The 13,352-nt window shown below is 42.8% G+C and overlaps 1 protein-coding gene across 3 annotated transcripts in view; it reads right to left on the minus strand.

Annotated features, from left to right (window-relative positions):
* Positions 1-13,352, minus strand: part of HIBCH (3-hydroxyisobutyryl-CoA hydrolase) — a 66,584-nt gene that overhangs the window by 7,526 nt on the left and 45,706 nt on the right. For all 3 annotated transcript variants that reach the window (XM_084778375.1, XM_084778374.1, XM_084778373.1), the window contains 4 exons: positions 12,945-13,090; positions 10,557-10,643; positions 5,717-5,775; positions 4,906-4,987 (listed from right to left, as the gene is read on the minus strand). In XM_084778375.1, the coding sequence (XP_084634501.1) occupies positions 4,906-4,987; positions 5,717-5,775; positions 10,557-10,643; positions 12,945-13,090 (374 nt within the window). The remainder of the gene's footprint in view (positions 1-4,905; positions 4,988-5,716; positions 5,776-10,556; positions 10,644-12,944; positions 13,091-13,352) is intronic.

Raw genomic sequence — 13,352 nt, forward strand, 5'->3', positions numbered from 1 at the left:
TCCCCTTTCCTCGATAAACAAACTACAAATCCCCTTGCTATGTTCATGATGTTTTTATGGGTACTTAATTAGGGCTGCCTGCATGCAGAACACTGCAGGGGGTGGGGGAGTAATCCTGAGCAAAGCACCGAGGAATTGACTCTCCCTTCTCCAGGACCTAAGGACTGATAGCTCTTCAAGGAGTGGTGGGGCTTCAGGAGCTCCTCCCCAGCCCACGAGAGAATGGTGATGGGTGCAGTCTTGCCCAGGTTTTCTTCAGGTAGGAGGGTCTGTGTTCTTTGGAACACCCTCACGTCTGGAACACCATGCACAGTCAAGGAACAGAGTGGAGGGACAGTGCCTCGCTTAGCACTTGCTGGCACTTAAAGTGTGGCTGCTATGCAGGAAACAGTTCAGGAGACATCAGCAGCCTACCTACAGCCATAGTGCTGGTGGAGAAAGGACAATGGTAAGAGACCTTTATGAGCTGCATCTTTGAGGGGATATTTTTCTGAGCTAGGGCCTTCAGGATATTATCCCATGTTCTGGTCCTGACATCAGTTCTGCTCCAGATTCTTGCTTGATGGTTGCAAGCAATGAGGCTGATGACACTATTACAACAACCTGGACCATATGCCACTCCTGGCGGATATACAATGGGACAATTTTGCTGACATACCTTGTCTTTTCTTTAATGGGAGCATACCCACATTATCTCAGGTAAGCACTTGAAAGGACATCACTATGCTAAAGTCACCTTTGCAGCAGCCATGAGGTGTGCAAGCCAACACTCATGTCACAGCAGTTACTACAAATCACTGCTCATATACTGCATTTTTAGTTTCATAAATTGGAAAAAAAAAACCTTTCTCTTTTTTTATATCCTCTGTTGGCTACCAGTCAATAAAAGAGACTACTTAAAGTCCCATTTACTCATGCTTGAACATCCCTAGAAAAAATAGAAGAAAGTGTCATTGAAGAAGCTTGCTAACCTGATGTTTCGTGGCCTGTTAACTACTGAATGGGGCTTGCATACAGAAGACCATACTTAGAGGGGTATAAGTGCTGGGTACTGAACCTGGGTCCTCTGGGAGAGCAACAAGTGCTCTTAACTGCTGAACCATCTCTCCAGCCTGTCAAGGGAGAGGTTATTAATCAGATTTCCCTCAGAAAACTAGGGAAATGCTTTAGCATGTTTAACCCCACTTCCTGAGGGGTGGTAAGATCATTTCCTGGATGAGGAAGCTGGGCCCTGATGTGAACTAGTCCAGGTAAAAGTTAAAAGGCTCACACAAGGTTTCCAGCTCCAAAGCTCACTTCCTTCTTCTGTGCCAAAGAAAAGTCTAGGGAAAATGATGGGGAGGGAGACGCCATACTTTGTATTAAATAGAAATGACTAAAATTTTTCTGTAAATTTTGCCAATAAGGAGGAACACAACCATAGTTTAAGAAGGGCCAATGGCAAAGCTTTAAATTTTCTTCTTAACATTTAAGCTACTACCCTACTACCTCTCTCCTTGCCTTGCACTCATGTTACTGGATTAGATGGCTGAGTAACGCAATGACTACCCACTGTCAGGAGAAATGTGTGCCCCATCAAGAGCGTGGATACGACAAACAGTGGACCATGACTGGACTGGGACTTTTTGTCAGAGTCCTTGGGCTCAGACACCTTCAGCCCTTCAAACTAACTCCCCAGCTTTCAGGGCTTCAAACTATACCAACGTGTCTTCTGTTCCCCGGCTTACATACAGCAGGCTTTAAGGTTTACTAGCCTCCATAGTTACTTGAGCCAGGGCCACATAATATATATCTTTCTAGGTACTAAATAGTTAATTATTCATACTCATCTTCTGTCTATCCACGGTAATGCTTCTCTGAAAACACCAACTCATACAGAGCTTTAATTGTTTAGAACACATGCATAGTTAGATAGTTTTCACTTTAAATGAAAAAAAATGTAATGCACATAATATCACTGAGTAGAGACAATGATCAGGAAATGAAAAATTAAGAAACTAATTAAAAGAAATAAATAACTTGTCTCTAAGTTGAAAAACTATATTAATTCAAGGCCCGCTTTTCACTTTCTGAGGCAGGGACTCACTAAGTTGCATGCCACAGCCTTGAACGTCTCCTGCTTCAGCTTCCTGAATAGCTTTGACTATAGGCCTGTGCATCCAGGCCAGGGCACCAAAGGAATGGTAGTGAATAAACATCCACGGGCAATTCTGCTGTCCTCTGAAGAAAGCCCAGGACATATTTCAAATCTAATAATATAAGTTAAACTTTCTAATCTCCCAAGAAAACTGATGTCACTATTTTAAAATGATTTCTTTGAACGCTAAAATATGCTATTCAGAGAGAAGTAAAAATAAGTTGGAGACAGTGATGCCCCTATGGATTTTACATTATATGAGTCTGGAGGGGAAGGATAGTTATTTGTTCATATGATGCTTTAACTTGAATAGCCAATGCTTCAAAAATATCTGCAAAAAAAAAAAAAAGGAATTTCAAGTAAATTATAGATCAATCTGACAGCCAGACTCAGTAGTGCACACAGTAGGTCAGACTCAGTAGTGCACAGCACACACAGTAGGTCAGACTCAGTAGTGCACAGCACATACAGTAAGTCAGACTCAGTAGTGCACAGCACACACAGTACGTCAGACTCAGTAGTGCACAGCACACACAGTAAGTCAGACTCAGTAGTGCACAGCACATACAGTAAGTCAGACTCAGTAGTGCACAGCACATACAGTAAGTCAGACTCAGTAGGGCACAGCACACACAGTAGGTCAGAATCAACAGTGCACAGCACATACAGTAAGTCAGACTCAGTAGTGCACAGCACACACAGTGAGATTCAGTAGTGCACAGCACACACAGTAGGTCAGACTCAGTAGTCCACAGCACACACAGTAGGTCAGATTCAGCAGTGCACAGCACACACAGTACGTCAGACTCAGTAGTGCACAGCACACACAGTAGGTCAGACTCAGTAGTCCACAGCACACACAGTAGGTCAGATTCAGCAGTCCACAGCACACACAGTAGGTCAGATTCAGCAGTGCACAGCACACACAGTACGTCAGACTCAGTAGTGCACAGTACACACAGTAAGTCAGACTCAGTAGTGCACAGCACACACAGTACGTCAGACTCAGTAGTGCACAGCACACACAGTACGTCAGACTCAGTAGTGCACAGCACACACAGTAAGTCAGATTCAGCAGTGCACAGCACACACAGTACGTCAGACTCAGTAGTGCACAGCACACACAGTAGGTCAGACTCAGTAGTGCACAGCACACACAGTAAGTCAGATTCAGTAGTGCACAGCACACACAGTAAGTCAGATTCAGCAGTGCACAGCACACACAGTAAGTCAGATTCAGCAGTGCACAGCACATACAGTAAGTCAGACTCAGTAGTGCACAGCACACACAGTAAGTCAGATTCAGCAGTCAGATTCAGCAGTGCACAGCACACACAGTAAGTCAGATTCAGCAGTGCACAGCACACACAGTAGGTCAGATTCAGCAGTGCACAGCACACACAGTAAGTCAGATTCAGCAGTGCACAGCACACACAGTAAGTCAGATTCAGCAGTGCACAGCACACACAGTAAGTCAGACTCAGTAGTGCACAGCACACACAGTAGGTCAGACTCAGTAGTGCACAGCACACACAGTAAGTCAGACTCAGTAGTGCACAGCACACACAGTAGGTCAGACTCAGCAGTGCACAGCACACACAGTAAGTACACCATGACCAAGTGAGACTTCATTTCTGAGATGCTAAGTTGTCTCCTCAAAAGCCAATCACTGTTTCAGAAACAAACCCATATCTATACTATCATTTCATTTGGATTACAGACATTGATGCAATCCAAGAAATTCTTCTGAACAAATTATGCTCAATAATTTTAAAACAAGATGAGAAAAGCAACTGTAAACATTTTACCATATATAAAAAAGCACTGTAAAAGACAATGTCTTATTGTTTTATTACTGTGGTAATACATCATAACCAAGGTAACTTATAAAAGAAAGCATTTAGTTTGGGGCTCACTATAGTAAATAAAAATGGCTAATAATGTTTATTATTAGAAGCCTATAATTATTACAGCAGTTTGATTTAACCTGCTGTCAAACAATAAAAGACACAGACACCTGATAGAATTTTAAACAAACCTATTTTGGGGGGCTGAGCAGATAGATATAAACCCCTTAAGCTACCTTGCTACCTCCCAGCCCCACACCCCAGGCCATTTGCCTTAATCATTCCCATCTGGGCTGCTTCCCATCCATGACTCCATAAACAGTTGCTCATGTTTTTTATCTGGGCTGGTTCTCTCCAATGCCACTTCAGAGTAAATTTCTCTTGGCCACATGGTTCCCTCCCCTATAACCCATAGTGGTCCTGCTTCCTTCTTCTCCCCTTCCACTGTGACCAGTTATGTGTAGAAAGTCCAGAGCATTACTAACTCTGAGAAACACTACTGAAAACTCAGTGATGACAGGAAATGCAGGCTTACTACCTTAAATATGCCACTCCTTTATTAAGCCGCTTGCATTATTTATAGGTCAAGTCACCACTGTAATATATCATCTCCCGGTGACTATTCTTCAGTGGCTCATCCCCTCTACCTTATCATGTTTCTGCATGCTTCTGCCACAATGCAAAGGGACACTGGAAATGGAATATGCTACCAACGTCCGTCTCTGTTACATGCTAAGGACATAAAACCGGCTTCATGTGGTTCTCAGAAGCCATCAGGCACGCGTGGCATTGGGTTTAGTCAAGGTTTAACGAAATCCTCTCGGAGCCTTATTAGGACACCCCCATATAACAACCCTGAGCTAGGCTTCTCTGTCACAAGGTGTCCATGTTTAGGTGGGACAGCAAGTATCCAGGCATTACCTTTATCTGTTCTAAGGCAAAAGGTGAACCATCCTTCTTTAAGTTTTCAATAATCTGTTCCACAGTATTGGCTGAAAAACAACTAAAAAATAAATAAATAAATAAAAATATTTTTAAAAAGCAGAAAAGAGAGAGAGATTCACCACTGCATAAGTAATTCCCTATTTCCAAGTCACCAGTGAGCCTGAGTCCTGGCTTTCCCCAAGCTCCCATTTCGATAAGACTTTTTAATGTGCTTTGCAAGGGAGGAAATGCACACCACTTCCTGGGTAAGGGCATTTGCCACCTACCACTGCTGGTGCAAAATAAAACCTAATCCTGACTTCCCGTTTCCTTTCATGCACTGCTGATACTGACATGCCTCAACTGCAAAAACTTGATCTTTCAGACCAGAGACCCTGCAATATCTCCCCCAGTCATTTTCTTCCTGTTCTTTCCTTAGGCCAGCCAGCTGGGTTCTGAGATCACAGCACAAAGCCTTTTGCCTACTGGCTTAATAGTATCTTCTTGGAAGATAACATTGTGAAAACGAAAAAATCAATTCAATTATCCTCTTCTGGCCTTTCTTCTCATCTTTAGAAAGACGTGAGTGATGGGAGAGAACTGCAATGACTATCTCCTCTAGGAAGAGTAGAGTTTCTTTCAAAGGTAAATGCAAATGAAAGTATACAGAATGTGAATACTGTCAAACACTATCATCACAGTGAGAGCAAACTGACTGAAGACAGCCTTCCACAGCCATCCACCGCCTTCCACAACCTTCCACAGCCTTCCCAAAGGAGCCGCACAGCCAGGACATCTAGTCAAGTACCTGTTTATTCTGTCCATGTGTTCATCAAATATGGTAGATTTCTTCTGATCCATCTTGGACTGTTTGAAAATAAGTAATTTGAAGTGATTCAAATGCTTTAAAAATCCTTTAAAAATTCATCCTGTTTAATGATACATTTTATGACAGATTATCACTTTCAGTCAAATTATATTTAACACTCTTTTGAGTGGGTGGATTTTCAAGACAGGGGTTGTCTGTGTAGCCCTGGCTGTCCTGGAACTCTCTTTGTAGACGAGGCTGGCCTCGAACTAACAGAGAGCCACCTGCCTCTGCCTTCCAAGTGCTGGGATTAAAGGCGTGCATCACCATGCCCAGCACATCTAACACTCTTACCTGACACTGTATGTTCAAAATTCACACAATCTGAACTCCAGACAAGCTCTTGAAAGTGTCAAAGGCAAAGTTTTCTTTTATTTAATTTTTTATCCTCTAAATGTTTTTATGACTCTAAAGGGAAGGGTCTAGAACCTAAGACCTGAGAAACAGCCTGTCAAATCTCTACCTGTGGTAGAAATCCCCACTGCCCGGCTGGTATCCCTGCAGCTCTACCTTGAGGGAGAGAAAACTACCCCAGGAAGCCATCTATGGTGCTAGACTGCCAAGAGCCACTCTGTTAAAGGAGCTCATTAGGCATGTGGGCTTTCTCAGAGGTGATATGGTATTTTGCAAGGTCTGTACTATGATGCACCCCCATAATTTGCTTCCAGCCTTTGACAGGATGTTAAGAACTACTGATTTGGGGGAGTTCAGTAGGCATGAGACTCTCTGGAAGGGATTGGTATTTTCTAAGGTCTGTACTGTGATACACCTCAGAATTTTTTCCAACCTCTGACAATCCCATCATTTGTGCACTGCTGCATCTCTATAAAATCTGACACTGGTTTGAACCATCACTTTCTGGGTATTTTCCCGCTCTGATTGAACTAACTTCCTATGGGATCTTGTTGAAGAGGTACTGCTGTTCAGATGAATTAATTCCTGATTTGATTAAAACAATTTTAAACATTAAATTGTTTTAGATCACCTAAAACAATTTTAGAAAGTTTATGGCTGCAATAAATACCTTTGTGGACCTCCAGATGCCTCAGTAGGTGACAGCCTTGAGGCAGGCTGTGGCCTCAGACAAGCCTTCACGTTAGATGGCATCATGAATCCTGGTATGCACCATAAATATAGGCAAGCTAGTTTAAACTTCCCATGAAACCAAAATATAATGGGGCTACCTAGAAATGTCTAAATTAAGTACAAACCTTAATGTCCAAACATACAAACTGTTCTGTTATAATTCTTTATACCTTGTCACTTTATCACTTTATGACATTATATGCTATCATTTTAATTTTACTTTGTTTCTTAGAATGAAAGACAGATAAAATTATTGTCCTGAACTCACTGTACTAAGAGATACCTTGAAAATATGTATCCAGGTCAGTCCTAATTGAAAAGCCAAATATTCCTGTACCTTTTAGAGCTGGTCACCCTTTAGGTCTTGTCAACCTTTGCCACTCTGAACTCAATATAAACTTACATAATGGATGCATAGATGAGAAATGGTTAGTTTTAATGAAAGCACATGTAGCCTGTTGTATTTTAGAACTAATCCATTTTTGTGATTAATTGCCTTTTTGATTATGAGGTAATTTCTTTTTCTCAGAAGTATAAATACTGCAACAAGACAATAAAAGGTGTTGAAGTTAAGATTTTTAATGTCATCTACCTTTTCCTCTTGACTGCTTGTGGAGTGGTATATTTTCTCTCTCTTATTTCTTATTTCGCTGTAGATTCACAAATAAGCCAACAGACTCAGGGTCTTACCATCAGCTTTCTAGGGCTAGCAGGCCACAGTTTACATTAGTCCTGGAGCTCTCTGTGGCAGCCTGCCCCTGTGCAGAGCGCTCTGTGGCAGCCTGCTCCTGTGTAGGAGCGGATCTCAGACCAAAGAGCCCTTTTATAATCCCTTGTAGCTTTTGTCCAGAAGCCATTTTTACAGCCTTGGCTACAGGAAAATAATGGTTAGTTTAAGTTTTTCTCCCTAGCCACAGTACAGCCTGTCACTAGAAAAGGAATCCTAGGCTCCCTCTCCTCTTTCTTCTTTTAACTGTGATCAGTTGCCTGAGCCATCAGCTCAGCTGCTAAGCAACCCAAAAGGTAAAGTGAATGGGAATTCCGCATCCTGTACCAGAGCCTATGCTGGACCTTGCCAGAGCAGAGAGACTTTGCAACCAGATGACTGCAGTATTCAGTATTCAGCTTCCATGGCTGTTCTACCTCTCAACCTGAGTTCTCTCCTGTTTGTATTTCCAGTTAATCTCTCTTTTATCTTAACCCATATCTTACAAGGCATAATCCAGCTACTTTCCTATAAAGAAATGGCAGTTTACCAAGGTCATTCTTTCAGGAAAGGACTCATACTTCGTTGGCAGGTGACTCTGAATCATAGCACTGGGCAACTGGGCCAGAGTTTTAGATGCAGTACTTGTACTGACAGTGTCGTACAATGCAGTCCTCTTATACAGCCTTTTAACACTGAGTTCCAATAAAACTATTGCTTTAAAGCCTGTATATCCCCACACAGGTTTTTCCCTTCCTATGCTTAAGAATCTAGCACTCTGGATGGTCTGTTTATCTTTAGTAAATCATATGACATCACCACGACAACTGTCAACTGAATGGTGTTTTCCATGATCGGGCATGTACCTCCATGTGTCAGGGGGGCTCCCTGAGTGCCAGTGCTTGGGAGAAGGATGGCAGACATCGGTTGTCAAGCCTACAGCTAAAGGCGTACAGGTCTTCCTACTGTCTCTCTTGGCCCTTGACTAGACTTGTTGGAGGTTTAACTGCACTTATTAAAACTTGTAAGAAACTTCTGATTTTTTTTCCTATTGCATACCACTCCCCACCTCTGCCTTGCTTCTAGGTCTCTCCAGCTGACTACCAGCCCTTCCTTTTCTCAGTTCTTCCCCTCTCCTACTCTATTCCTTACTCTTTGCAATGCTGAAGAAATGCTGGCCCACGCTGAGCAAACACTACCACTGTGCTCTGCTCTGCCCAGTGTGCAGGTCTTCAGAGGTCCATGGCTCCTTAAAGGGCTCTCTGTGGGACCCAGGCAGCTCCAGCTGGCTTTCCATGCTGAGGGATGATGACGCCACAGTCTCACGTCTAAGTGAGAGCCTTCTCCTGTAAAGCTGTCATTGTACTGATATCTCACTTGTACCATTGTTTCCTTTCATTTTATGTGACTTCATGAATCCATACCGTTTTTCTTTCTTTACTACAATTTTAGGGAGATCTATACATTCGATTATGATTGTTTAAGGATTCTTGGCTTTGTGCATTTGTGTGTGTGTATGTTTCCCTGTCTCCACGCTCCCAGCGTTGGGGTTACAAGTGTTCTGTATCTAGTTTTATAAATAGCACTCATAAGTGGGTACTAGGGATCAACTCCAGGCTCTTACAGGCCTATGCAGCATGCACTTTACAGACCAAGTTACTACCTCCCAAACCTCTATTTTGGGCCTTTATAAGAAAACTTAGGTCAATGGAGGAACTGGGACACCAACGCAGCCACAAAACCTTAGACCCAATTTGTCCTGCACACAAAATGTTCTTCAGATGGAGCAGAATTTGAGGGACAAGCTAATCAATGACTGCCCAGATTGAGACCCATGCCATGAGAGGCCACCCACCCCTGACAAATGATATTCTGCTGTACTTGCAGACAGCAGCCTAGCATAACTGTCATCTGAGAAGCTTCACCCAGCAACTGATGGGAACAGTTGCAGAGACCCACAGCCAAACATTAGGCGGAGCTTGGGGACTCCTGTGGATGAGGGAAAGGAGGGATTGAAGGAGCCAGAGAGGTCAAGGACACCACAAGAAAACCTATAAAATTAACTATAAGGACCCACAGAGAGTGAACCAGAAAACAGGGAGCACATGCGTGGGACATATGTAGGACCTCTCCCCATATCTAACAGATGTGCAGCTGGTCTTCATGTGGGACCTCTAACAGCAGGAGCAGGGGCTGTCTCTGACTCTGTTACCTGCCTCTGGACCCCTTTCTCCTAACAGAGTTGCCTTGTAGGAACAGAAGATGATGTGCCGAGGCCAGGGGTGGGTGATATCGTTGGGAGGCCTCCCCTTTTCTGAGGAGAAAAGGAAGACTGGAAGACGGGGGAAGGGGAGTGGAGAGAGAGGACCTAGGAAGAGAGGAGGGAGGGGAAGCTTTGATAGTGATGTAAATTAATTAATTAGTTAAAAAGACAACTTAGGGGCTGGAGAGATGGCTCAGAGGTTAAGAACACTGACTGCTCTTCCAGAGGTCCTGAGTTCAGTTCCCAGCAACCACATGGTGGCTCACAACCATCTATAATGTGATCTGGTGCCCTCTTCTGGCTTGCAGGTGTACATGAAGACAGCACTGTATACATAGTAATAAATAAATAAATCTTTTTTTTTTTTTTAAAAAGACAACTTAGGTAACATAACTAAGAAATTAAACATTGTAGCATATTTCATTATTATCCTTTCACTTTAGTAACCCCACAAATGGTCTGAACATTGAACCCCTGTCACAGAAGGGCCAAAGCAGTACAAAGGCCTCTGCAAAGCCTCCTTCCAAGGCCAGCTCTTAAGTTCAAAAGACAAGCTGTGCAGCTGCACAGGCACGGGCAGGTTTCCGATGAGCCCACACTGAAGCTAAGGAATCCGCACCAAGCTTTAAAGTCAATGATCCTCAATGTGCTTTTTATATCCACAAGCCAATGCTCACAAGCTGCTCACTGTTTAGGCATTTTAGTCTCCCTTGAAACCTACTTACCTTGGCATGGTAGCTTTCTAAGATACCTGCAACGTCCTCTGCTGAAGGTGACTTCAAGGCTAACAACTCCTCCTCCAACATGTGCAGCTGAGAGGAAAGAAAACAAGACATGAGCTCTGAGAAGCACAGGAAGCTTTGATCCCCCTTAGGACTCTTATCTTATAACCTATGCTCTCTCCACATAACCCTGAAAGAAACCTGGACTGCTGTTACATGCTCATATTACCACATAGCAAATCTACCTCTCAAGGATGGACAAGACGGAAAGGAAGGAGCTCTGTGCTGTGGGACAAGCTTGTCATTTCCTCCTGCAAAACTGAAACAGGACAAGTGACAAGTCTTTGAAAGATCCTATGCATACATTTCATAATAAATTAACTGTAAGTAGAATGCCAGACAACTTGTGGGGGCCATGGTAGTTTGAGAAGGACAGTGCCCCATAGACTCATAGATCTGAATGCTCAGTACGCAGGGAGTGGCAGTATTAGGAGGTATGGCCTTGTTGGAGGAAGTATGTCACTGAGGGTGGGCTTTGAGGTTTCAAATGCTGAAGCCAGGCCCAATGTTTCACTTTCCTCCTGCTGCCTGCTAATGCAGAGCTCTTGACTCCTTCTCCAGCACCATGTCTGCCTGCATGCTGCCGTGCTTCCTGCCATTAACAATAAGGGGCTAAATCTTTGAACGTACAAGCCAGCCGCAATTAAATGTTTTCCTTTATAACAGCTGCTGTGATCACGGTGTCTCTTCACAGCAACAGAAACCCTTACTAAGACAGAGCACACACAGTGGTGCCATCTCTGTCTAATCTGCACACATTATTCTGTAGCCACAGGGGACTTTCTACTGCTTCCAAAACACAACCAATATTTTCCTAACCAAGTGAGCAATTTGCTCTTGTCCCATTTGAAATGCCCCTTCTAGCAACACTCACCTTAAGGTCAAACTGCCACCTGTAGGAAAACCTCTAGCTCTTTCTAATATGTAACCTTCTGTTCCAATACCAAGCCTTTCAGTATAGTTTTCTACACACCCAACTATTTTCTCACACTTTTAACTATGCTAGAGCAGGCAGGTGGTTGTATGCTTTTGTCTCATGTATAACCTGTCCCCTCTGTGGACTAATGTCCGTTCTCTGTATGCCTTGAGAATGGATGCTTACCTGCTGCACAAATATTCCTGGGCAAATGACAAAGCAATGTGCAGGCTGTGAACCAGTTTCCTCCTGACCTTGACTAAATTCCAGTACAATTATCACTGTCCTTTCAGAGAGGACAGTGGAATGACAAGATAGATGCCCACTCAATGTGACCACAGCATGGAGAAAGAACTAAAATTTCGGCTGGGGTAACTTCCATATATTTTGTCGTGTGTGTATCAGTGTGAGCAATAGGACCAAGATTTACTAAGCAGTACTAAATATAAAGTTTATAAAGAGAACTGAGCCAAAAAGTACATTCTTACGCTCTCTAACTATACCAATGACTGTTAGGCAGAGATGGTGTATCAGATCAGAGAATGGTACCATGCAACAGAGCCATGGCCAGTGTAGTCTCTGGTATTAGTGCCCTGCACAGAAGAATGCTAGGAATTGGGCAGGTAGACACAATGGTTCACTCTAAACATGCACGCACACATGCATGCTCACACAGCTGTGTTGAAATGTGAATTATTTGGAATATTGGGACAAAACTGGAATCCTAGCACTTGGGGACTGAGACAGGAGGAGCAGAAGTTCAAGCTCAGACTAGATTACATAGTGAAACTATTCAAAACAAATCAACAGTTAAAAATCCAAGGGTTATTCCATGTCAGTTATTAACCTAACCATATAACATACACTTCCAAATATCATTTTAGAACATTCCTTCCTTTGTTCTAGAACATTCTTCCCTCAGGGTTTAAAAAAAAAAAAAAACCTCATCATTTTAATATACAAATTTTGGTTTTACATACCAGATTTTTTTTTAAGTTGGGTACTATTTTGTTGTTAAACCAACACTATTTGTTTAGAACTCTCATCCAAAGGTACCAGCTCAGGCACCACTATCTCCATTTTGCTGGTAGAAACTGAGAGAGAAAGCTTAGGCATTTTGCTAGGCATGGTGACAGGAGCACACATTAATGTTCTCAGCCCTGGAAAGGTGAACGCAAGAGGATCTTAAATTTCAGCTGTCCAAGGAGGAGGAGAAAAGGGAAGGTCAAGGAGTGTGTGAGTAAGTGAGTATGAGTGTGTGTTAAGTTGCGCGCGCGCGCGCGCGCGCGCGTGTGTGTGTGTGTGTGTTAAGTACTTTCTCCAAGGTCCCACAGCGAAAGCAATACATTTAACATTCACACCCATACCCAATAAAACCCTGTGATCACAATCACTCCCAGCACACACCCAATTACCTTTTCCGAATCTACAAAGTGTGTGGCAATTTCTGCTCTGTGCACTTCTCTTCCTTTTAGTCTGAATCCAGTCAGTGCAAGGAAGTAACCCAGTTTTCCTTGAAGTCTTGGCAAAAAATATCCTCCACCCACATCAGGAAATAGCCCTGCAATTAAGTATAGAAAAAATAATAAGTCTAACAGAATAATTCTAACAAGATAGTCTCTTGTTCTCATGAGCCATGTCTGTACAGACTGTGAATCTGTACTACAAATATTAAGTTATATGCTACACAATGAACTCAAATCACACAAAAAATGTTGTAAATTGTTAACTTATTTTGGAAAAATTTCAAAACCTTTGCATATTATTGCTCTAGAAGTCAGTAAAGTATGTGACTGTAGAATGCCTTGTGTGTTAGGAGTAGA

Source organism: Acomys minous (assembly GCF_964271855.1).
Source record: "Acomys minous genome assembly, chromosome: 4".
Taxonomy (NCBI): Eukaryota; Metazoa; Chordata; class Mammalia; order Rodentia; family Muridae; genus Acomys; species Acomys minous.